Source organism: Sorex araneus, chromosome X (genome assembly GCF_027595985.1).
Source record: "Sorex araneus isolate mSorAra2 chromosome X, mSorAra2.pri, whole genome shotgun sequence".
Classification (NCBI taxonomy): Eukaryota; Metazoa; Chordata; class Mammalia; order Eulipotyphla; family Soricidae; genus Sorex; species Sorex araneus.
The window spans coordinates 150,328,369-150,355,696 of NC_073313.1; the positions used below are offsets into that span (position 1 = coordinate 150,328,369).

General features: G+C 40.6%; 1 protein-coding gene across 1 annotated transcript in view; it reads right to left on the minus strand.

Moving 5' to 3' along the window:
* CLIC2 (chloride intracellular channel 2) overlaps positions 1–27,328 on the minus strand; it is a 53,420-nt gene that overhangs the window by 13,688 nt on the left and 12,404 nt on the right. Inside the window, exons 2-3 of the mRNA XM_012935682.2 lie at positions 20,301–20,410; positions 20,085–20,210 (exon numbers count right to left, since the gene is read on the minus strand). Of these exons, the coding sequence (XP_012791136.2) occupies positions 20,085–20,210; positions 20,301–20,410 (236 nt within the window). The remainder of the gene's footprint in view (positions 1–20,084; positions 20,211–20,300; positions 20,411–27,328) is intronic.

Below are 27,328 nucleotides of genomic sequence, written 5' to 3' on the forward strand. Positions count from 1 at the left end.
TTGGGTATTGATTTTGTAGCCTGCAACTTTACTGTATAAGTCTATTGTTTCTAAGAGTTTCTTAGTAGAGGCTTTAGGCTTCTCTAGATATAGTATCATATCGTCTGCAAATAGTGAGAGTTTGATTTCTTCCTTTCCTATCTGGATGCCCTTAATCTCTTTTTCTTGTCTAATAGCTATCGCAAGTACTTCCAGTACTATATTGAAGAGGAGTGGTGAGAGTGGGCATCCTTGTCTTGTGCCTGATCTCAGAGGAAAGGCCCTTAGTTTTTCCCCGTTGAGGATAATGCTTGCGGTAGGCTTGTGATAGATGGCTTCGACTATCTTGAGGAAAGTTCCTCCAAACCCCATTTTGGCGAGGGTTTTCATCATGAAAGGATGTTGGATCTTGTCAAATGCTTTCTCTGCATCTATTGATATGATCATATGGTTTTTATCTTTACTTTTGTTGATATGGAGGATTATGTTGATTGATTTCCGAATGTTAAACCATCCTTGCATCCCTGGGATGAATCCCACTTGGTCGTGATGTATGATCTTTTTGATGAGTTTTTGGATCCTGTTTGCTATTATTTTGTTGAGGATCTTCGCATCGGTGTTTATCAGGGAAATTGGTCTGTAATTTTCTTTCTTAGTGGTGTCTTTGTTTGCTTTTGGTATTAGGGAGATATGTGCTACATAGAAACTGTTTGGGAGAGTTCCTGTTTTTTTCAATTTCCTGGAAAAGTTTGAGGAAAACAGGCAATAGGTCTTATTTAAATGTTTGGAAGAATTCGCCAGTGAAACCTTCTGGCCTGGGCTTTTGTTTTTGGGGAGGTTTTTGATTACAGTTTCAATATCCTTAACATTAATGGGTCTATTCAGGTATTCCAGGTCTTCTTTCTTCAGTCTTGGGAGATTGTAGGAATCAAGGAATCCATCCATTTCTTTTAGGTTCTCCTTTTTTTGTGGTGTAAAGACCTTCAAAGTAGTCTCTAATGGTCTTTTGAATCTCACTGGTTTCTCTTATGATGTCCCCCTTTCCATTTCTGATTCGATTTATTAGAGTTTTCTCCCTTTCTTTCTTTGTGAGTCTTGCTAGCGGTTTATCAATCTTATTTATTTTCTCAAAGAACCAACTCTTTGTTTCATTGATCTTTCGGATTTTCTTTTTGGTTTCGATGTCATTAATTTCTGCTCTAATTTTTATTATTTCTTTCCTTCGGTCTGGTTTGGGTTCCTTTTTCTGGTCCTTTTCTAAGGTCTTGAGTCGTGAAGTCAAGCTATCTATGTGGGTCCTTTCTTCCTTCCTGAGGAATGCTTGGAGAGCTATAAATTTTCCCCTTAACACGGCTTTAGCTGCGTCCCATAGGTTTTGGTAGCTCGTGTCTTCATTCTCATTTGTTTCTAAGTATTTTTTGATTTCTTCCTTGATTTCCTTCCTGACCCACTCATTGTTCAACATTGAATTGTTTAATTTCCAGGTGTTTGATTTGATTTTCCGTATTTGTGAGTGGTTAGCTTCTATCTTCAGCGCATCGTGGTCTGAAAAGATGGTTGATACAATTTCTATTTTTCCAATTCTATTGAGGTATGTTCTGGGGCCCAGTACATGGTCTATTTTAGAAAATGTTCCGTGTGCACTGGAAAAGAATGTGTATTTTTTGTTTTGGGGGTGTAAGGCCCTGTATAGCTCTATTAGGCCTCTCTCTTCAATTTCTTCTTTCAGAGTCAGCGTTTCTTTGTTGAGTGTTGTTCTTGTCAATCTATCTAGAGGCGATAAGGCCGTATTGAAGTCTCCGACTACAATTGTGCTGTTAGTGATGTCCTCTTTGAAGTCTGTTAGGAGTTGTTTTAAATATTTAACCGGTCGTTCGTTAGGAGCATATACGTTTAAGAGTGTGATTTCTTCCTGTTGTACATATCCCTTGATAAACAGAAAATGACCTTCGCTGTCCCTTTTGATCTTTTTCATCCTGAAATCTATGTTGTCGGATACCAGGATGGCCACTACAGCGTTTTTAAGGGGGTTGTTTGCTTGCCGGATTGTTTTCCATCCTTTGACTTTGAGTCTATGTTTACTCTGTTTGTTCCGGTGTGTTTCTTGCAGGCAACAGAATGTTGGGTTTAATTTCCGGATCCATTTAACCACTCTGTGTCTCTTGATAGGTGCATTTAGGCCATTGACATTGAGAGAGATTATTGTGATGGGGTTTTGTGTCATCTTTCTGTGGGATTTGTTGTTCTTATGGGGCTCCTCCTTGTCTTACAGTAGCCCCTTTAGACCTTCTTTCAAGATTGGTTTTGAGTATATGAAGGACCTGAGCTGTTGTTTATCCGAGAAGTAGTGTATGGTTCCTTCGAGTTTGAGTGAGAGTTTAGCCAGATAAAGTATTCTTGGTGAGGCATTCATTTCGTTGAGTTTTTTCACTATGTCCCACCATTGTCTTCGGGCTCAGAGGGTTTCTTCTGACAGATCGGCTGTAAATCTGAGGGGTGCTCCTTTGTATGTGATTTCCTTCTTTGACCTTGCTGCTTGCAGAATTGTGTCTCTATCCATGGTATCCGTCATTCTGACTATGATATGCCTTGTGGTCTTTTTATTCGGGTCTCTTTTTGCTGGTACTCTTCAGACTCCTTGTATCTGGATGCCTGCCTTCTCCAGCTCTGGGAATTTCAGCAATGATGTCTTTGACTGTGTTTTTTTCATTGGGGTTACTTCCCTGTGGTTCTGGTACTCCAATGATTCTTATGTTGTTCCTCTTGTAGTCATCCCCCAGGGCTCTGATTCACTCTATAGCCATTTTGAGGTCTTTGGCCATGATTTGTTGTTGTCTATAAGCTTTCTGCAGCTCATCTTCCAGGTCGCTGATTCTGTCTTCGGCTGTAGTCATTCTACTGTTGAGGGCATCTAGTGAGATTTTTATTTCATCTACCGATTCCTTTATTTGTGAGACTTCCGTTCGAAGGTTTGAAATTCCGGCTCTCATTTCTTCCTGGATTTTCTTGGTAGACCGTTGCAGTGTTTCATTCATCTCCTCCCTTAATTTATTGGATGTCTGTTCCATATTTGCTTGGAGTAGGTCGACTCTCCTCCAGATTTCCTCTCTGAATTGTTTATCTGAGAGGTCGTAGATGTGAGTAGCCCCTGTTGAGGTTTCTGGTATCTTTTCTTCCCCCTCTCTTCGCGGAGGGGATTTTCGCTGCTTCTTCATATTGTTACGGAAGTATAGAGTTGGAACTTTGTAGTTATTTATTCCTCTTCCTTCTTGTGGGAAGAAGGGGCTCCGATTGTGCTAAACTTCCCTTATTCACTGACAGCTTTTATAGTGTCAGACTAAGCTAATGGCTATTTTGCATAAGTATTTGAGATCGCAAAAGTGAATTTTCAAAGAAATACACAGTACCGATTGAGCTGAGGTAGCAAAGAATAATTGCGGCCGCGTTAGAGTTGGCCACTCCGAAAGTAGGCCACGCCCACTTTGAGACCACGCCCACTAAGACACAGGCCACGCCCCCAGTGTCTTCCTTTTGAGGGGGGGACAGCAGGGCGTGGCCGAGGGATGGTCCTTGTACCTGAAGGACGTGCGCAGTTACAAAGCCGGTTCAGGAGACGGGGTGCACGGGGCGGGCGGGGAGCGGCTTCAGAAACTCGGGGGACGCAGACGGTGGCGGGAAGCGGGGGACCCCCCATTTTATTGAGGTATTTGATTTACAATACTGCTAATAAGCAGTATTATATGCATACATTGTTCCAATACCTCGCCCATCACCAGAGTGCTCACTAACCTCCACAATGTCCCAGGAACCCTTTCTATCCACCTCTCAATCTCTCCCCACATAAACTCAGATCTGTGAACCAACTCTCCAGTTCTGTGCCTTTGGCCATTTGTTGCTTCCTTATTAGCTTGCTTTCTTTTATTAAATTTTATTTTAATGAATCACCATGAGATACAGTTACAGACTTACAAAATTTTGTGATTACATTTCAGTCATACAATGTTCAAGTACCCATCCCTCCACTGGTGCCCACTTTCCACCGCCAATGTTCCTAGTATCCCTCCCACCACCCCCACCTCTTCCCACCCCCTGGTGCTGTGGCATGGCCATTCTCTCTCTCTCTCTCTCTCTCTCTCTCTCTCTCTCTCTCTTTCTCTCTCTCGTTTTAGGTGTTATGGTTTGCAATACAGGTACTAAGCAGCCATCATGTTTTGTCCATAATCTACTTTCAGCACGCATCTACCATCCCAAGTGAGGCTCAGGACTTGCTTTGTTTTTGACTCTGCACTCAGGGATCACTCCTTGCAAGGTTTGAAGGACCATATGGGATTGAACTCAGGTTGCCTGCAAGTGCCCTACCACTGTATTATTTCCTCAGTCCCAGAATTTTCTTAAGCAATTTTATAAAACCTGTATCCTCTATTGTTTATAACCACGGAAATCTTTGTCTCACTATATTTTTATGAGCTACTTATTTGACAGAAATTCACCCAAACTCATGAAACCATAAATAACAAACAAATAAACTAAGAAAAAAAAGGCTTTCCTGGTATTTGCAGGCTGATTATCTGTTGGGATGTTCCTTGAATGCCTAGACATACAATGTATAATTATGCCTTAGCTTTCACTTTCTGCTTGCATGGTACTTGAAGTTCAGTTAGAAGTGAGAGTTTTTCGTATTCTCCTGTCTTTTCTGAGCATAAGTCTAGACCTGGGTATGTACATGAATTTCTAGATTCCCCAGAATATTTTTAAAAACTTGTATTTCCCTAAGTACTCCCCAAGCCACTTGCTTTCTAGAATTTTTCAGTTTGTTGCTTTTGCCAAGTGTTATTTCATAACCTGTGATTATGGCAATGGGTGATATTTTTGTTGTTTTTTATAATTTTGGGGTCACACTCTGCAGTGCTCAGGGATTACTTTTGTCTCTGTACTCAGGAATCACTTCTGGAGGGCTCTGGGGATCATATGGGATACCAGAGATTGAATCCAAGTCAGACATGTACACATGTACACAGGCAAGTGCCCTACCCGCTGTACTATCTCTCCAGTCCTGCAATGGGGTAAGACTTTTGCTTTTGAATGCCTTCTACAAATGTCTCTAGGGAATAAGTCTCTGTTCTAGGAAAACTCATAAGCAGATGAAAAAAGAGAGAAAATCTATGAGTCAATAATTTTTTATACCATTATCAAAACACAACTATATTTATTTAACATAAGTCTGGAGTGATAGCACAGCGGGTAGGTCATTTGCCTTGCACGCGGCTGATCCAGTTTTGATTCTTCCATCCCTCTGAGAGAACCTGGCAAGCTACCCGTGGCATATTCGATATGCCAAAAACAGTAACAAGTCTCACAATGGAGACGTTACTGGTGCCCGCTCAAGCAAATCCATGAACAACGGGACGACAGTGTTACAGTAACATTTATATAATTATGTCTATGAGACTATAAATCTGAGCCTGTGATGTGAACTCTTATCTTTAAGGTTCCCAGTAATCTGAAGAGTGGAGGATAATCTAAAATGACATAGGGTACTCTTACTGAAATCCAGAATTTTTTTAAGAAGGAGGTGTTTCTGGGCTACACCTAGCAGTGTTCAGGGTTTACTCCTGATTCTGTGCTTAGGTATCACTAATCACAGTGCTCAGGGGACCATTTGGAATTCAGGGATCAAATCTCAGTTAGCCATGTGTAAAGAAAAGCACTTTACCCACTGTATTATCTCTCTAGTTTCATCAACTTCATCCCACTTGTTTAAGTGTTCCTCTAACTATTGTATATTTTAAGTTAGACCTTAAAGTTCTGAAAAAGTTGACTTTGAGAGTTTTTGCTAGACTGTTACATTTTTTAGTGAAGCAAAATCGTTTTTATTGAAAGAAATTTACAGAAATGTGAGAAGAGAGAGTAAGAGAGAGAGAGGTATTCAAGAGAGGAGAATAATAGGACTTCTCCAGAGGGGGAAAGCCTATTTGCTGTTTTATCAATGGGTATAATTAAGGAATTTATTATTTATCTAATTACATTGATGTGGATATGTAACAAGTTTTTGTTTTATTGCAAATAAAACATAATTGAGATGAGGACTAGAGTCCAATGGGGAAGACACTTGGAAAGCACTTGCCTTGCATGCAGCCTACCCAGATTCGATCCCCAGCATCCCATATTGTCCTCCAAGCACCTCCAGGAGTGATTCCTGAGTACAGAGCCAGGATTAACCCCTGAGCATTGCTGGGTGTGGCCCCCCAAAAATTGAAATGAAAAGGTTCCCCTATCTAGCAAGTGGTAGAATAAATAACTACTTTGCAAAGCCTTATACAAAGAAATTTCATTTTAACATTACAGCACTAAAACTTAGAATTGTGTGGCTATTCCTCCAACAGTGATTTTATGCACCAGGGTTTATTCTGTTTTATCCTATTTTTCCTTAAAAATGAAGTCCTCATCTTTACTGGCTTCAGGACTACTGAAATTCACAGAGAACTTAACCCAGCCGAAAGCTTAGGTACTTGGGCTCCTATGGCTGAAAACTCCATGCTGTCTCCAAATTGGGATGGGATATTTGAGAACTGAGAACCCCAGGAGTCACACCCACAAATCAGCTCCAATGCCATGTAAACTCAGCAGTAAAAAATTTACCTCTAGCTGAACTGACCTGTTAAAAACTGGATTTTCAAGTAGCATGGCCCCAGGCAATGTGACATCTCCAAACTCTACAACACTGACAATCCAGTAGTAACACACCAGACTGGATAAGATGTAATGTAGAATCCAGCCAATCTTGACTAACAAAAACATTAACACAATAGCTTAACTTGTAACAACAGTTTAGTATTCCCACAGACAAGGACTTAATATCTGCATGGTGAGATACAATAAAATTTCAAACCTCCATTTTTTTGCTTTTTGGGTTACACCGGCTATGCAAAGGGGTTATTCCTGTCTCTCCACTCAGGAATTACTCCTGGCAGTTCTCAGGGGACCATATGGGATGCTGGGAATTGAATCTGGGTCTGCCACGTGCAAGGCAAACGCTATAGCCGCTGTGCTATCACTCCAGCCCCTCAAATTTTCTTCTAAAGAAATATTTTTATCACTATGTTAGCCATTTATGGGCAACAAGGAATAGAAAGTAAATTATTTTGAGCCTGCCACAGGGCCAGGCTTGAGGGATGGTGGAAAAAATGGAGTCAATGGTGGAGGGAAGGTGACAATAGTGGTGGGATTGGTGTTAGAATATTAAATGCCTATAACAAATCATCATGAGCAACTTTGTAAACACTGCAGTGCTTAAATAAAGTGGGAAAACTGGAGTCCTTATACCAGTCTCAAATCCTCCAGCACTGAATGTTCAATTTGTCAAGAAGTGGGAGAAGACATCTTGTTTTATTTTCCCCACTTCCTTCCCTTTGTTTTTATTATTGTTGTGATGTCTAGAAGTTTTACATTTGATTGTGGTGCTTAAATATTGTATTTTAGTCCTCACCATAGTGACAGACTTGGCTGTTGTGCTCTGGTAGTTGCACTTAATATGATACCACTATCACAATAGCTGTGTTGGATAGCTATCACAAGTATCACGGAAACTTTGGTATGATATGGGGAAGTGTTGGGGATTGAACTTGCTGCCTCATGCATGTAAGGCAGGCACTCTAATACTGAGCTACAATCCTGTACCCAGACATCTTTAAAAATTATAATATATATGTGTACACATATATGTTTAATTATAATATTCATATTATTTTTGATATAATTCTAATATTATAGAACATATAACATATAATACAATTTCATTCTGTATTTATGTATATACACATTATATAGATACATATATAAACACACAATGGAATACTATACACGCCATAAGAAAAGAAAATCATACAGAATTTATATCATTCTGAGTTTAATAATTCAGAGGCAGAAGGACAAATACAGGATGGTCTCATTTGCGGTATAAAGAGAACCCTATCAAGTGTATGGAAACTATCAATCAACAATAACCCTTTGATATTGAAGGTGCATGCATATGCAAGTTGGGTGAAAGGATGAAGTGAATGGTTAGGTTGATAGAAAGTAACACAAAACATAGGTGGGGAGTCTGAATCACATGCTGTGTGGCTAAGGGAGGCAACATGAACCAAAACCATAATTGTCAGTTAACAAATAATAGGGGGATAATCTGGAGGGAGGACGGTCATACCAGACCTGACACAGGGACAAGGGTCGAGGGTCATACAACAACTTTGGTTGTAGTAGTGTGCGGTAACTTTGTACATCAATAAACTTAAACATTATTATAATCCTATTACCTGAACTATAATATATTTTTAAAATTTGACTGCTTGATCACTTATATCTAAAGAAGATTTTGTAAATTTTCAAAGATCTTGGACTCTGTATTAGATGTAGTAACTATATGGGTTATTATATACTATATTTGAAGTTATACTGAAAATATATTGAAAGTTATATATCTGTTTTCCTTTGGTTTTGGGACCACATCCAGTTGTGTTCAGGGATTACTCCTGGCTTTGTGCTCAGGGTTCACTCTTAGTGAGGCTCAGGGGACCAGATGGGGTGCTGGGAATCAAAGCCAGGTCAGCCACCTGTAAGACAAACACCTTCCTCACTGCAGTATTTCTCTGGCCCCAGAAGTTAGCTCTCTCTCTTTTATAAAAAGAAATGTTCAATGCCTTTATTGATGGTCAAAGGATAAGGCTATGACAAAAAAAACAATTATGTAACACATTTTCTTTCTTATAACTGAACCTTGTTTTGTTAGTAGGAGTGACAGTATACCTGGAGAAATACTACATTTCCTCATTATCCTTTTCACTTAAATATGACCATATGAACTACTTCCGGATAATGAAATGTAATGAAAATTGTTGGGTGTAGCTACTTGGTGTGATTGTACAACCCAGTTCCTTAAGCTGTAGATTTTCTCTTTTGCCCTTCTTTCTCTTCCCTTGTAGAAGTTATATCTGTTGTCATGAATTGCAGAAAACATATGCTGTCATTATGAGTTAACTTTGAGACTGGAAACTATATGTGAAGGACAGCAGAAAAGAAAGATTAGAAGAAGCTGGTGCTTCCCACCACCTCATGAAATTATAAAGTGGTTATTCCAGACTTAGAATTCCTCATTCTTGGCTTTTTATGTGACAGATGTAAAATCCACAGTGTAATCCTTAACTATTACATAAACCAGTAGAAACTCGTAAGGATTTGAAAACAAGATTTACACACATACTCACAAAAAACCCAAATGATCAAATAGCGTATGAAAAAAGCTCAGATTCACCTACTAATTGGAGATATGCGAGTTAATAATCAACGAGATACCATTACACATTATCAGATTGGCTTCATAGTAAAACTTCAAGTTATTCAGTATCATATCTTCAACTTTGTTTTTAATATTTGTTGGATAATCTCGTATTTTGCCTTTACATATAAAATTTTAAATAATTTGGTTGATATCCAAAAATAACTTGCTGTGATTTTTGATTGTGATTGTATTGAATCTATAGATCAAGTTGTGAAGAATCAAAACCTTAACCACATTGTCTTCCCTTTTTTGAATAAGGAGATTTTCTAAATATCTTTATATCTTCTTTGATTTTGTTGATCAACTTTGTAGCTTTTTTCACATGGGTCTTATACATATTGCTTAATAACCCTTGTATTACATTTCCTATAAATGTATATACAGTGAATAATGCAGAGCTATTGTAAAATAATCATGCTCATTTAGTTATTCTGTTGGGGTGATATGGGCAACACCTGGTAGTCATCAAGGACTACACCTAGCTGTTTGTTCAGGGTTTGTTCTTGATGCTGCTCAAGGGGACCATATGTAGTGCTGGGGTAGAATCAGGGTTTGACAACATGTACGGCAAGTACCTTAACTTCTGTAGTACCTCTCTGGCCCTAAAATGTCATTTTAGTAAGCACAGATAATGTGGCATCTACTGAGTTATTAGCATGTTATTAACTTTGAAGGATGGATTCTACAAATGTATAAGTATATATGTGGAAATTCTGTAAATGGAAGTGTGATATAAATACAAGTTTTTCAAGTAAGATAATAAAACCAGCATCATAGGAAGATATTAAAGAATAAATACTGCAACAAATGCAACTACAAGAAGATTGAACAGAAAAAGACCAGTTTTTTAAAAAAAATAAATACTTTAGAAATGAAAGAGTCATTAATAGTAAGCCCAATTAATGTCTCAAACTGATAAGTGTGGGAAATAGTCCTTCTAACAAACTCTCCAAGCTTTTGACAGTCTTTGGAGTGAAACAAGTTCTGGGGGTTTCTAATCACACATCCTGCGAGTGAATAGAATAGGAGGTTACCATTACCTCAAGGCTATACATTAAAGGTGCTTGCTGATGGCTTATCATCCTACAGACACAGCTGTGTGAACATCTCACCCTTTGCTCTTAATGTACCTGCTAACTGAAATTAATGTACCTGGTAACTGAAACTATGGCTTACATATTAGAAGTAGATAGTGTACTCAATAAATGGACATACTGTCCATCACCCTAGCTATCGAGGCTAGCCTGGACAGTTACTGTCTGTCTCTCTGTGAGCGACCCTCCTGGACTGAGGTCAAAGGTGACAATCTGGCTTTATTGCAGTAAATCACCACAGATAAGAGGAATCAGGGCCGGAGTGATAGTATAACGGGTAGGGTGTTCACCTTGCATGCGGCTGACCTGGGTTCAATCCATGGCATCCCACATGGTCCCCAGAGCACCACCAGAAGTAATTCCTGAGCACAAGGAGTAACCCCTGAGCACTGCTGTGTATGGCCCCCAAACAAACAAATCTACAAAAATCCTGTAGCTGACATAATATCTAATATTAAAAGATTGAAAGTTGCCTTCCCCTCCTTCATGTCATGCTTGCCAACAAAGCAAGGTGTGTGCTCTCACCAGTATCGTAATAGTGCTCATAAATACTGAAAAGTGGCAAGAAAAATAAAGGAAAGACCCGAGACTTTTTCTTTTTCCCAAAGTACTGTCTTTCTCCGAAGGTATATCTGTTAATGCAAGCGTGCTGACAATTCTATTGACAATTAATTCTATTTTTCTTTGCCTGAAAACAACTGCCTTTATTTTTGAAGGCCTTAGTGGGTGGGGGGCTTCCCAAGTGTTGCTCAGGAGTTCCAAGGGTCATTTCCAGTGATTCTTTGCCTATAGGGCAAGTAATTTATGCATGTGCCCAAGATGCAGTGATCCTGGCCCTGCAGTCTCAGACCACCAGGCTGCTCCCAGAGGTGGTGGGAGGTATGGGAACCAGGGGCCAAACATGGTTGGAGCACATACACCCAAATCCCATACTATCTATCTCGTTTGCCCCTTGAAAGGCATTTTTACTGGACATATAGTTCTAAGTAGAAGGTTGTTTTCTCCCAGAATTTTAAGATAAAATTTCATTATCCTCTTGCTCTCATTTTTCTTCGCTTGGAGAGTTCAGACTGCTGATATTACTCTTGTTTCTTTGTAGGAAAATATCTTTGTTTTCCAGTTCCTTTGAAAACAAGTTGGTTTTGTTTTTTGATTTGCAGAGATATTACTATGATGGTTTAAATTTTTTCTCTTTGGAATTCATAGACATTGAAATTGTTGGTACTATTTTTATTGAAGACAAGGTCGGCAAAACCCTCCACAACATTGTAGCCAATGGTATCTTCAAAGCTGACACGCCACTGGCCAAGCAAGTGAAAACAGAGATAAATGAGACTACCTTAAACTAAGACGCTTCTGCACCTCAAAAGATACAGTGACAAAAGTACAAAGACAGCCTACAGAATGGGAAAGGATATTTACCCAATACCCATCCGATAAGGGGTTGATATCAAGGATATGCAAGGCACTGGTTGAACTCCACAAGAAGAAAACTGCCGACCCTATCAAAAAATGGGGTGATGAAATGAATAGAAATTTCCCCAAAGAAGAAATATGAATGGTTGACAGGCACATGAGAAAATGCTCGACATCACTAATCATCAGGGAGATACAGATCAAAACAACAATGAGATACCATCTCACACCACAGAGACTGGCCAACATCCAAAAAAACAAAAGCGACCAGTGTTGGTGCGGATGTGAGGAGAAAGGGACTCTTCTTCACTGCTAGTGGGAATGCCGACTTGTTCAGCCCCTTTGGAAAAGAATATGGATGATTCTCAAAAAATTAGAAATTGAGCTCCCATTTGACCCAGCAATACCACTCCTGGGAATATACCCCGGAGAGACAAAGAAGTATAGTAGAAATGACATTTGCATGTCTATGTTCATTGCAGCACTGTTTACAATAGCCACAATCTGGAAAAAAACGGAGTGCCCCAAAACAGATGACTGGTTAAAGAAACTTTGGTACATCTACACACTGGAATACTATGCAGCTGTTAGAAAAGATGAAGTCATGAAATTTGCATATAAGTGGATCAACATGGAAAGTATCATGTTGAGTGAAATGAGTCAGAAGGAAAGAGACAGGCATAGAAAGATTGCACTCATATTTGGAATATAAAGTAGTAGAGATGTACAAGCTAGCAATGATGCAACTTGCGACAGAAATTCCTCTGGACTTAGTTACTAAAATACTAAAATACAGAATTCCAAAACCTCGCGGCCGCTATTGTGGCCCCACAACTTCTTATCTCTTCATTCTCAGCAATGGAAAACAAATTATCAAATGCTTCCTTTCCAGTAGGTCTGACTCTGGGGCCGGGGGGGACTCCAAACAATAATAGTGAGTTTTTTGTTTGAATGTAATCAAAGTAAAGAGAAAGTAAAATGAAATTTATCAGCTACACAGGCGGGGTGGGGGGATGGGAGGTGGGGGAGAGGTTTATTGTGGTTCTTGGCGGTGGAATATGTGCACTGGTGAGGGGATGGGTGTTCGAGCATTGTATAACTGAGACTTAAGCCTGAAAGCTTTGTAACTTTCCACATGGTGATTCAATAAAAAAAGAAAGAAATTGTTGGTACTACTTTTAAAGTAAACTTTTATAGAAAGTTGCTTCTTCAGATATTGCTTCTGTCTTACTATCTTTGTCCTCTCTTTATGATACTTTAATTACATATATGGTAGAACATTTCCTGAATCTTCTGTCTCTAATGGTTTTTTATGTAGATGTAATTCATTTTCCCTTGCTTTGGGTATTTCTTATCTTCCAGTTCAGTATGTTCAAATTCGATAATCATCTCTTAAGCTTTGTCTCATTTGTTGTTAAACCCATGTAATAAACTATAAAATTCTGATCTAGTGTTTTTAAATATTAGAATTTTGCTTTTCTTTAAAAAAATATACCCTAAGAGCATGAGTGGTAATACCACAGGTTGGGTGCTTTTCTTGCACATGGCTGACTCAGATTTGATCCCTGGCATCCCATATGGTCCCTTGCCAGGAATTATCCCTGAATACAGAGCCAGGAGTACGTCCTGAGCACCACTGGGTGTGACCCCAACCCCGCATACAATAAACTCTAATTCCTTGCAAGTCTCTGTTCTCACATTTCTCATACCTATTTTCTTTATATTTTCTTTTATTTTACTGACCCTATCAATCATTGTTACATAAAAATTACTCATAGCTCCAGTATCTGAATCTCTTGCTGGTTTATGTATATTATCTTTTCCACTTATTTTTCCATTATATGGTCCTGTTTTTTCAAGTTGTTTTTATTGAATGGCATGCAAAAAGTTATAGAGACCCAGAAAGAATTTATTCTAGAGAGATAATATTTATTAATTTAATGGTAAGATAGGGTGGCAGCCGGTCACGTAAATTGAATCAAAGGCCTTTGTTAATAAATAGGCTTAATCTATATCTGCCTTCCCCTGGTCCTGCAGAACATTCATATGGGTGTCTGGATTATTAATCTGGGAACTCTCACCCAGTCAGGTACTAAACTTATATTTTTTTGCCTCATGAGACTTTAGAAAACTCCTGTTTTACTTTTACATAAGCTTTCTTTTTAGTGTTATTTAATATAGGACCCTGAGAAACCTCAGGATATAGAAATTGTTCTGAAGGGAGGACTGCTGTGCTTTAGGACATTCAAATCCCAGCTAAAAACTTTGATTGTTTTTCTTTTCTCCATATGAAAAATCTCTGTTGCTACATCCTAGGCATAGGTAATATGCTTAAAAAACAGTGTTTCACACCCCAAATGTCCAACAACAGAGGAAAATATATATATATATATATATATATATGTTGGATATCATTGGTTTGTCCTTTCCCCCTTGCCACTAGGAGCTTAGGTTTATCAGTCACACCCATCAAAGTGCTCCCGAGTCACTCCCATTCTTTTGTTTATCTGTAACCAATTCTACCAGTTTATCTGCTCTTCCTTAATCAAACTCTGTTAATTGGTAAGGTCAGAACTTCCTAGGACACTGAATATTATAACATTGCCTTTCTCTCCTCTTTATGCCTTTTGAATAATTTACTTTAAAGCTATGTCTTTTTGTATAGACACAAGAAGACAATATTATGTTCTTATAACTTAAGACTTAATTGGCCTCGATATTCCCTTCTGGGCATCTGCTTTCTCCACTTAAGCCTCAGTTGCCCTCAGTTCCTAGCACCCCAAAGTAGGGTCCCCGACGTGGGACGGGAAGGATCCAGGGCAAGCGGTGAGTTATGTGCTACCCTGGCATCGAGATGGGCCTGGCCAAAGTGCCTAATTCTTAACTATAAGTTAAGAGCTTGATCATAGACAAATACTGTCATGATCCAATAGTAATTATGAGACTGGGACCCTGCCAGGGCTAGGAAAGACTGATCTGGCCTGAGCACTGTAGTCTGAGATTGAGATGGCCCCAGGAGAGCAATTCTATAAGCTTTAATGCATCTCTTATTGTGTCCATACAAAATAATTAATATTATGAATTCTTATATGTTTGCTGGCTGAGGAGAAGAGAAACACATTCATGGGACTCTGCCCTTGGGTGGATCCTCCTGCTGAAAGAGAATTAAGTCCTAGGAGAAGCATCCCCTGAGGGAAAAGAACCTTACCCTATTGCTGACCACACCTATGTGTATGCCCCAACCCCCACATGCTGTGGAGATTTAACTAGGCTGTAAGAGTGGGTTGGGGGCCAGATCCATCGGGCCAGACCCACGGAGCCAGATCCACGGCGCCAGACCCACCGGGGCCAGATCCATGGGAGCCAGATCCACGGGAGCCAGATCCACGGGGGCCAGATCCACAGATCGAGAGAGAGAGACCGAGAGCCGGGAGAGAGGCAGAGAGAGAGAGAATGAAGTAGGATGGGGGAGAAAGAAGCAGGAGGAGAATCAGAGGAGAATGGAGATGGACATGAAATAAACCGATCGAGCAACCAGTTTGGCCTTCTTCCTTCCTTCGCCTGCCTCGCCGCCTGCGCGCCCTTTTCTTTTATTTTTATTTTTATACATATATATATATATATATATATATATATCATCAATGGCCAAGATCCAGAGACTATTAAACCAAGCTTCTGGACGAGAGCGATGCAGAGTCTCCTGCCCCCGCACCTGGCTGTTTTCACCGGGGCCCCTCAGAGAGGGGCGGGTAGATTTTCCCTCCCAGTCCTGAGCAGAGCTGAAGACCTCCGGAGCCCAGCCGCAGCCATGCTCAAGGCCACTCTCCACAAGTTTGGATGAGCCTCACACATGAAGGAACTGGCAGAGGAACCCAGGTGTGAAGAACCCGGGGCTGAGATCTCTAAGCCTGCTTAAATCGGGACTGGATCTCCTCCACCCAGATATCCCATTTTTCAGTAGCTTGGCAGCCACACCCAAAAACTGCCCTCAGTACTGTTTAATCCCATCTATGGCCAAGATCTACAGACTATAAAACAAAGCTCCCAGAAGTGTGCAGCCGACCTCTTATAGCCTAGTTCTCCCTCTCAGAGAACCTGGCAAGGTACTGAGCGCATCCTGCCCGCACAGCAGAGCCTGGCAAGCTCTCTGTGGCATATTCAATAAAACAAATACAGTAACAATGATGGGTCTCATTCCCCTTACCTGAAAGAGACTCCAGTGCGGCACTGCCGAGAAGAACGAGTAAAGAGAGGCTGCTAAAATCTCAGGGCTAGGACGAATGGAGACATTACTGGCGCCCGCTTGAGCAAATCAATGATCAATGGAATCACAGTGATACAGTGACAGTTATATATATCTATATCTATATAAATATATATAGATATAGATATAGATATAGATATAACTTAATACCCTAAGAGCATGAGTGGTAATACCACTCACGCATATATATATGCGGGCTGGAGTGCTAGCACAGCGGGTAGGGGATTTGCCTTGAATGCGGCCAACCCGGGTTCAATTCCACCGTCCCTCTAGGAGAGCCTGGCAAGCTACCGAGAGCATCCTGCCCGCACGGCAGAGCCTGGCAAGTTACCTGTGGTGTATTCGATATGCCAAAAACAGTAACAAGACTCACAATGGAGATGTTACTGGTGCCTGTTCAAGCAAATCGATGAATTGGACAACAGTGCTATAATATATAAAACATACATACATATAAAAAACTAAAGAATGCCGAGGGGCGAGTGCACTCGCGGGCTCTTCGGGCAGCTGTCTCACCACCCGCGGTGCCCTGGAACCGTAGTGTGTGGACTGGATCTGGACAGCCGGTGGTCAAGGAAAGGCAAGGACCCAACTGGTTACTGACTTGTTACTGTTTATTCCATCTTTAAACGTCCATCTCCCGCACTCCAGGCTACAGCCTCTCTCCAGATCTACTCCGCTCCCTTCTCTAGTCTCTCCTTCCCCATGTCTCTCTCTCGGAACCCCTTTTTGCTCTTGGCGCAATACATTGACTTCACCAAAGGCACCAAAAGATGTTACAGGAAGAACATTGAAGCAACATTATTCTCTTGTATCTGCAGGCCAGTAATCTAGGCCTCCGGAAAGAAGATACAAAACCAAAACTGAAGCCTTCCTTGGGCTGAAAAGCACTCATATTTACATACCAAAGACTGGGCTGGGCTGCCACATGAAATCTACATTGTCAATTACAAACTAGGCAGCACCTGAAATCTACATCCCAAAGACTAGGCTGGGCCAGAGCCTGGAATCTACAATGTAACAATTCAAGCTTAAAAAGTTCAATAACAATAGCAGAACACCTATTCTCTAGGACAGATACTCTTTCAGCAGGACCCATCAATGATGAAATCCCATGGTTGTGTTTCTCCTCTCCTTGTCCAACAAACATATAAGCATTCATAATATTAATTGTTTTGTATGGGCATAGCAAGAGATGCATTAAACTTTTAGAATTGCTCTCCTGGGGTCATCTCAATCTCAGACTACAGTGCTCAGGGCAGATTAGTCTTTCCTATCCCTAGCAGGGTCCTAGTCTCGTCATTACTTTAAGATCATGACAGCACTTGTCCATGATCAGACTCTTAACTTATAGTTAAGAATGAGGCACTTTGGTCAGGCCCATCTCGATGCCAGGGTAGCACATAACTTACCGCTTGCCCTGGGTCCGTCTCGTCCCCCATTGGGACCCTGCCTTTTAGAGGGCTAGGAACTGAGGGCAACCAAGGCTACATTCAAGAAAGCAGATGCCCGGGAATTAATAATATTGAAAGCCAATTAAATCCCAATTGCAAAGGCATATTAATAAATGTCTTTCTTTGTCCATACAAAAAGGACTTGCTCTGAATAAGCTATGCAAAGGACTCAAGGAGAAGAGAAAGACATTATTTACAAGTCAACAGAACACTAAGAAAGAAGCTACAAATAAACACAGAGGAATGGGAGCACTGTGACGGGAGTAACCCAATAAACCTAAACTGCCTGAAGCTATGTAATCCTACATATATATATTATATACAATGAAATACTATGAAGTTTTAAGAAAAGATGAAATTTTGGAGCTCACTGCAATTTAGATATAGCTGATGATGTCTTTATAGTATTAAACAAAATAAGTCAAAGGAAGAACAACAAATACTGGAACATCTCATATATGGGATATGTAGTGACAAAGCAAAGGAAATAACAGTGTCAAACATTTACACTTGGCCTTCGTTACAAAATTTAAGAGCAAACAGTGGGGGAAAGTGTGGGACAAAATGAATATTGAGCCAGAGAGGACTTTGGTGGTGGCTGTATGGTCCCCTGAGCGCCGCCAGGAGTAACTCCTGAGTGCAAAGCCAGGAGGTAACCCCTGTGCGTTGCCAGGTGTGACCCAAAAAGCAAAAAAAAAAAAAACAAATTTGTACATCAGCACCATAAACTTTAACATTATTGTATATATTTTATCTAAACTATGGTCATTGCTTTTGTTTTTTTTATTTTTGGGGAATTGCTTCTGGCTCTGTGCTCAGAGATCACTCTTGGCTATGCTCAATGGGTCATATACGATGCCATGGATGTAAACTGGGTCAGCTGCATGGAAGATAAGTACCCCCTACTCACTGTACTATATCTCTAGCCCATAACCTTTTATTTTAAAACATGATCTTTTTAAAAAGAAAATGTTTCAGAAAGATGAAATGGGCCTAGAATGTAATCTACTAAGCAACTTCTGGTAGCACTGTAGCACTGTCATCCTGTTGTTCATTGATTTGCATGAGTGGGCACCAGTAACATCTCCATTATGAGACTTGTTGTTACTGTTTTTGGCATATTGAATATGCCATGGGTAGCTTTCCAGGCCCTTCCGCGCGGGCGGGATACTCTCGGTACCATGCCGAGTTCTCCAAGAGGAATAGAACCTGGGTCATCCACGTGCAAGGCAAATGCCCTACCTGCTGTGCTATCGCTCCAGTCCTTCTGGTAATTACTGAAAATTATCGCTCCAGAAACTTCTGAAAATTGCTGAAAATACTGGTATCTCAGCAGTATAATTTTAGCCAAAATGAAATACTCTCATCACCAGTTAGAAATCAATTCCAAAGAGATAGGCCTTTACTCATATTCTGATGATTAAAAAAGGAATTGATAAACCTAAATTAAAGTTTAAATTAATAAATAATGAAAATGATGAAAATATTAAGAATGTAAGATATAGCCCTGAAGCCCTGTCACATTTGGAGAACTGCTTTATTTCCTTGAGCTCCACAGAATAACTGCATTGTTGATTGGATCTTGTGAGACATTGTGCAGGAAACCCCAATAGACCATGATCAGCCTAGAGACCAAAGCAAATTTGAAATAATAAGTATCACTTTAAGATACCGGGTTTGTGGTAACTTGTTGCAGTGATTGAAAAATGGCCTATTGCTTCCAGATACTATCCTGGATGGCAGATATCTACAGTTGTCACGAGAAAATAGTGGAATTTGGGCTTCTGACTAAATGAATAAGACTGGTTTACTGACCTCTAATCCTTTGTTAAGGATGTTCTCCCTTCTTGCCATCAATGAGCAGAAGCTTGGGTTGCATCTGGTAGTGCTCAGGGCTTACTCCTGGCTCTGTGCTCAGGGATCTGTGCTTCTGGTTGTGCTTAAGGGACTATATTCAGTACTGGGGAATTTAACTAGGATTTGCATTGTGTAAGAAAAATGTCTTAACCTCTGTACTATCTCTCCAGTCCCTTAAAATACTTTAAAATTGTATTGCCATACAACTGTCTTTGTGTATTTGAAGTCTAAGTGGGAAGTTTCTGCATGGCAGAAATAAAATTTCCTAATAAGTAGAACTGAGATCAGACTAAAACAGAGACTAGTTAAAAACTGAAGATCACCTGAGGACAGCACAAAAAAGAAAGTCTGATTTTTGTCATACGAAATTCTCTCAAGCTTCATTGAAGATTAAATAATATGGCTGATACCAAATGTGGGAGAAACTTAACTTTCTTGGCTCCCAAAGTCTTTTATTCTTTTGTAACCACATAAAGTTTTATTAGCTTTATATATAGTAAATAATTATACAGTAAACCTTTATGATCCTATATAGAATGGTTAAGGGTGAACTTTTTAAACTTGTAAAAAGTTAGTTAAAGAGGGGTCTGATATTATAAGAGATATCGAGGAGTAAGAATCATTACTTAGGTCAATAAAAAAAAAACATTAGCTCAAAAATAACAATATACCATAAACTGCTGTACCTTGGAGGAGCCAGTGTCTGCTCTAGAAACTCCTCAATTTTAATGAAGTCTGTTTTCAACTCTTTGTTATACACCAGGAAAGGAGGGTTGGTACCTGGGGCTAAGTCCTTCAGCTCTTCAGGCTTTCTATAATTATTGAAAATAAACAATGATGGGTTTTTAGATAAAGTACACATACAATTTCAATATTCATAATAACTGTTTAATTTATCTTACCTAGTCATGTCAACAGTAGTCACATTGAATTTGACTCCTTTAAGCCACAAGATCATGAAAAGTCGTTGGCAAAAGGGACAGTTCCCAATACTCTCCCCATCAATTCCGGCCTATTTAGGTAAAAAAAAGCTCAATTCATTCATGTGTTTTGCAAGTGTGTATTAAGTGCCTACTGAGAAATAAACTAATTGCTGTAAATTGACTGGAAACTCATTCTTACATATCCTACCATTTATGGGCAAAAGATAATGAATGACATAATGTTATGATACATAAAATAGCAAGTGTGGTGAGCACTTCATCATCATCATCATCATCATCATCAATTTTACATATTACCAGATTCATATAATTATTTTCAATGGGCACTATGATATCTTATTTTTTTGCACTTTCATATCTTAAATATTTTTATTGCTCAAATTCTTCCTCAACAAATATTTATGTATATGTAACTTGTTTTATAAAATGACTGTCTGCACTTTCAATGCACATACGCTGGCATCAGAAGCATCCAAGCATCCATCAAAGACCTGATGGTGCAAGCGCAGAAGACAAAGTATGACGTCATTGGATTGACTGAGATGAAAAGGCATTGATCACATCACGTCATTTTTGACACTGGAGAAGAACTGTTTCTCAGAACATGCAACAGTAGAGGTGTCGGTGGTGTCGTTGTTCTCATCAAAACGAACTCGGCCATGAGCATTGATTCGTTCAAATGCCTAACGACCCGAATCGGATGCTTACATTTGAATAGATGTGGCTCAGTGCCAGCAGTTGCTATCTTCATCGTCTATGCACCAACATCCAACTACAATGAAGAAAAAATTGAGAAGTTCTACATGGAGCTGGAGAAGTTCTATAAAGAAGACCACTCCTTCTACAAGGTCATTGTTGATGATTTTAATACCAAGATAGGACCGAGAAGGTCACCCGAAGAACTGCACTTCGGGACCCACGGCCTAGAATGGAACGATCAGGGTGAGAGACTGAGTTCATCATGTTGACAAAGACCATTCATGGTAACTCACAGTTCCAGAAAGTGGAATCTAAATGTTGGACCTGGGAGTCTCCTGGTGGACAGTTCCACAACAAAATTGATCCCATCATATTCAACCGACGGTTTTGCCTGACCAATGTCGCTGTTGTCCCAAAATTTCAAACAGGATCGGACCACCGTCTCCTTCGTACAAAATTCTACTTCACAGAGTGGGGAGAAAGGTCTGCAAAGTTTAAGTTTAAGAAGAGAACTCCCAGAATGGCCACTAACCGGGAGCTCTTTGGCACTATTGCAGCAACGTGGAAGATGCCATCATTGACAAGATCGACGAGGAATATGATCAACTGGTTCAGCACTTCCATGATTGCTCTAAAAATTCCGAGAGTGGAAAAGCCATAAACAGACGCCTGTCTTATGAAATTCTTGAGCTCATTCACCACGTGGTTTGGCACGACCCTCAGGCAACCAAAGGCTAACATCCGAGCTTGCAAAGTTGTGGGGAGAAGTGATAAAAAAAGACCTCAAAGAGAGAAGAGCAGCAATGTTGGCCAATGGAGAAGCTGGGAAAAGTATTCCCAACACTCGCTTGTCCTTCGCCAACTACAAGGCCAAGATGACTGCTCTGTGACGTCCTGATGGATGTATCACATCTTCCAGAAGGGCAATGGAGAGGATTATTCATGACTTCTACTTGGTTCATTTCAACAGCCACGTCCACCTACCCACATACCAAATTCCACAGGATGGATATGTTGTCCCCAACGTCCTCCCTTCCGAAGTCCGACACGCCATTTTGTCAGTAAAGACACATACAACACCTGGTCCAGATAAGGTCAGACCAGAAGACCTGAAGAATCTGCTGCCAGTACTCCTCAATACACTGGCACAGCTCTTCACATGCTACCTGTCTGAATGCAAGGTTCTGTCCCAATGGAAAACCATCAGGACCATTCTGTTGTACAAGAAGGGAGACATCCAAGACATTGGCAAATATCGCTCAATCTGCCTGTTGTCTGTCGTCTACAAGTTGTTCACTCGAGTCATCCTGAATAGAATAGGCAGAACACTGGACGAAGGAGAGCCATGCGAGCAATCCAGGTTCCAAAAAGGATTCAGCACCATCGACCATATCCACGTGGTGACTAAGGTCATTGAAGTTTCACGAGAGTTCAAGATGCCACTCTATTCATTGATTTAAAGAAGGCCTTTGATTCTGTTGAGACTGAAGTGGTTATTGAAGCCCTAGCCAAACAGGGCATTCAAACTCAGTACATCAATATCCTCCGCTAGCTGCATTACGGATTCACCACCAAGATCTCACCATTCTACAAGGAAGTGATCATTGACGTAAAGAGAGGGGTTCGGCAGGGTGATACCATTTCACTGAAACTCTTCAGTGCCACCCTCGAGAACAGGAATAGGAGTGAAGTTAGATGGTTGGCAACTACACCGCCTCCGCTTTGCTGATGACATCCTTCTCATAACACCAAACATTAGTCAAGTGGCACAAATGCTGGGCGATTTCGACAGTGAGTGGGGAAAGGTCGGACTGCAGCTGAATCTCAACAAAACGATGTTTATGAAAAACAAACTAGTCCCTGACATTCCATTCGCCCTCATCGGAACAAACATCTCCGAATGCAACAGCTAAGTGTACCTGTGTCAAGAAGTCAACATGAGGAACGACTTGGTGCCAGAACTGCACAGGAGGAAGAGAGCAGCATGGAACGCCTTCAAGAGCGTTGTTGAAGAAGTGGTTAAGGTGATGAAGAACCTCCAGCTCCGAGCACATCTTTTCAACTCCACCGTTCTTCCTGCACTAACATATGCCTCAGAGACTTGGGCCCTATGCAAACAGGATGAGAATGCTATTCAGGTATCCCAAAGAGGAATTGAAAGAGCTATGCTAGGAGTATCACGTTTCACTCAAGTGAGAGAAGGAATCTGGAGTTCCGACCTCCGTTGACGATCAAGAATCAGGGATGCTGTCTCATTTGCCAAGGCGTCAAAAATCAGTGGGCTTGACACGTAATGCGTTTCAGAGATGACTGCTGCTCTAGAGCTATTACTGACTAGTTTCCACGGACCTCAAAAGACCGCATGGCCGCCCACCAATTAGATGGTCATATTTCTTAGTCAAAACCCTAAATGAACGATTTGAGGTTCTTCCTGTTCCTGGAGCAAGCAGATATCATTGGGCTGCACTTGAACGTGACAGGGACAAATGGAGACGTTACTGGCACCCGCTCGAGCAAATTGAACATCAACGGGATGACAAGTGATACAAGTGAAGTGATTTAATTTCTAGTGTTAATCATCCTTTTCATGGATACATCATTCTAGAATCAAACCCATCGTCAAAGTGCCTGCTTTCTTTACTAGTGTACCAAGGACCTTTCCCATAGCCTCCATGTAAGCGTACTTTATAGGCAAAATCTTCAATTATGATGACTTTGATCATTTGTTTTTCCCTTACTATGTTTTTTTTAACCTCATATTTGGGACAAACCTTCTTTTTATTGTTGAGGTGGTGACACCTACCATATAGGTGAATAGAGCTAATTTCCTGGAATTTCTCAAAATCTGCCCACCCCATTTTGAGAAGGTCACAGAGATTTTAGCCCAGATATAGATCTACCTGAGATGATTTGACAGTTGGTAGTTTGTTAACAGTAACTATTTTTTATACATTTTGCGTGTAATTTTTTTATCTTTACTGTTTTTGTTTTAGTTTAAATTACTAGTAAAAACTCAGCTTCTGTGATTTCACACTATCTTGTAGTACTTGCAGCTGTATCACTGTATCACTGTCATCTTTCATCCATTTGGGTGCCAGTAACATCTCCGTTTGTCCCTGTCTCATGCAGGGTCAGGGGATTGAGGCCCATTATTGTTACTGTTTTTGGCATATTGAATACGCCATGGGTAGCTTGCCAGGCTCTGCTATGCAAGATTCTGCACCGCTCTCTTCTGGGAGCTTCATTTTATAGTCCCTGGATCTTGGCCGTTGATGAGATTACATGGCACTGGGGGCAGTTTGTGAGTGTGACTGCCAAGCTACTGGAAAACTGGGAATCTCGGTTGAGGAGGCCCAGTCCCGATCCAAGTAGGCTTGGAGATCTCAACCACGGGTCCCGCATACCTGGTATCCTCTGTCGGTTCCTTCATACGTGAGACCAAGATCCAGAGACCATAAGACAAAGCTCCCGGAAGAGAGCGACACAGAATCTCCTGCCCTCGCGCCAGGCTGTCTTCACCGGCACCCCATTGGAGGGGGGCGGGTTGAGTCTCCCTACAAACCACAAGCAGAGCCCCGGCAGCTGAAAACCTCCAGAACCCAACCACAGCCATGCTGAAGGCCACTCTCCACACGCTCAGATGAGTCTCACGCATGCAATCCTTGCAACACCAGTAAAAGTTATATATGTTACTATTTTAAACTCTACTCTTATTTCAGCTTAAGGGATCAGATTTTAATAGTGAGACCAGGTCATTTGGGGATGACAAGTTTTTCATCTAGTTTTAAAAACCAGTCACCTCAAGATGACATTTTTTCTTTCTTTTATATTGGATTACCGTGAGATACATTTACAGACTTGCATGATTATGTTTCAGTCATACAATGATCGAGCATCCATCCCTTCACCAGTGCCCACTCTCCACAACCATTGTTACCAGTATCCCTCCCACCACCCCTTCCCACCCGCTGCCACTGTGACAGGTACATTCCTTCTTACTCTCTACTTTTGGGCATTATGGCTTGCAATATCATAACGTTTGGTCCTTAGCTTACTTTTAGCACACATCTCCCATCCTGAGCAACCCCTCCAACTATCATTTACTTAGTGGTCCCTTCTCCATCCCCAACTGCCTTTTCCCCCAGCACATGAGGCCAGGTTCCAAATTGTGGAGTATTGCATGTAAGTTTTAAATCATGACTTATGTTAAATTTAAAGTTTTACATAAAATATATCATTCATTTTCTGCCTGCAGTTGAGTTTTTGTTATTTTCTTACTATAAAAATGTTCTCTTGCCTTTGTGGTCCCATTTTTGCATTTGTTTAATCTATTTAGAATTAATTTTGGTGTGAGAAGTGTACTGGGACTATAGCTTAAATATTAAAATTTAAAAATAGTTAATAGTTATTGAACAAAATATTTACCCAGAGACTCTTGCCCGCACGCCTGGCTGTCTTCTCCAGGGCCCCTTGGAGGGGATGGGCTCCAACTTCCCTCCCCACCCGGAGCAGAGCTCCTGGCAGCTGAAGACCACCAGAACCTAGCTACAGCCATGCTCGAGGCCCCTCTCCACACGTTCATAAAGGCCTCATGCATGACGGTACCGGCAGAGGAACCCAGGTGTGTGTAATCTCATCAATGGCCAACATCCAGAGACTTAAAAGTGAGCTCCCAGAAGTGCTCAGCCAATTTGCGGCTGCGTGATATCTTATAGCCTACTTCTCCCTCTGGGAGAAACTGGCAAGCTTCTGAGAGTTTCCTGCCCACATGGGACAGCCTTGCAAGCTTCTCATGGTGTATTCAAATGCAAAATCCAGTAACAAGCTGTATCCCATTCCCCTGACCCTGAAAGAGCCTCCATTGGGACATCACTGGGAGGGCCGAGTTGAGAGAGACTTCTAAGATCTCAGGGAAAGGACAAATGGCGAGGTTACTGAGCCCGCTCAAGAAATCGATGATTAACGGGATTTTGTGATCGTGATCATGATCGTGATTTACCCTGTGATTGAAAACATTTTGCCTTGAAAATCTAAATATAGGAGGGATGGAGTGGGAGTGGTGGGAGGGATACTGGAACATTGGTGGTAGAGAATGGGCACTGGTGGAGGCATGGGTACTCGATCATTGTATGACTAAAATGTAAGCACGAAAGATTGTAAGTCTGTAACCGAACCTCACGATGATTCATTTAAAAAAGGAAAAAGAAAATCTATATGTAATTGAGTTTATCTGTGAATCATCTATTCTTAATTCTTTCATCACACTAATTATGATTATACAATGAAAAATTAATTTTATTTAACATAGAACAGATATTATATGTGCATAAAGACATGTTAAAGTGAAAATGGTCCCACAAATTTACTCTAAATTTAACTAAAATAAATTCTTTGAAGATCCAGAGTACAGCAGGTAGGGGGCTTACTTTGCACATAGCTGATCTAGGTTCGATCCCTAAGCTTACCTGGAGTGATTGCTGAGTGCAGAGCCAGGAGTAAACCCTGAGCACCAGTGGGTGTGGCCCACCAAAAAACAAACAAACAAAAATTCTTTGAAAGAAGGAAGTACATGTTATGAGTGTGAAACAATCATGTGGGGTCTGTCAAGAAAGGATTTCCCGGGGCTGGAGCAATAGCACTGCTGGTAGGGCACTTGCCTTGCACGCAGCCAACCCAGGTTTGATTCCCAGCATCCCATACGGTCACTGGAGCACTGCCAGGAGTAATTCCTGAGTGCAGAGCCAGGAGTAAACACTGTGCATCGTCGGGTGTGACCCATAAAGCAAAAAAAAAATAGAAGATAGGGTTTCCCTGAGAAAGTGGCATCCTGAATTCAAAAGATAAGAGTCAACTAAGCAAATGGTCATGAAGAGGGCATTCTAAAAAGATTAAATAGCATATCCAAAGGGCTTGCAATAGATAATCATGGCAGCTATGAGAAACTGAAATAATGCAATGTGATATCATTCACAAAGTGGGGAAGAGAAGAGAAAAAATTAATAAACTATTATACATCAAAGCTAAAATATTCTGCTTTTTAAAAGATTTATTATGAAAATTTAAATATCTCGTATACAAAATATGTGCATTTAAAGTGAGAGAATATGTTTATGTAAATTACACACAATAAAATATATTAAAATAGATAAGGTCAAAAAGAATCTCTTTCTCTCAAATAAATGATATCATGCAGGGGTTGTGGACATTGCAATGATAAAGGTAAGGATATGACCATGACGGTGATACCTAAGAGATGGCAGAAAACAGGATCATTGGAAGACAGGAAG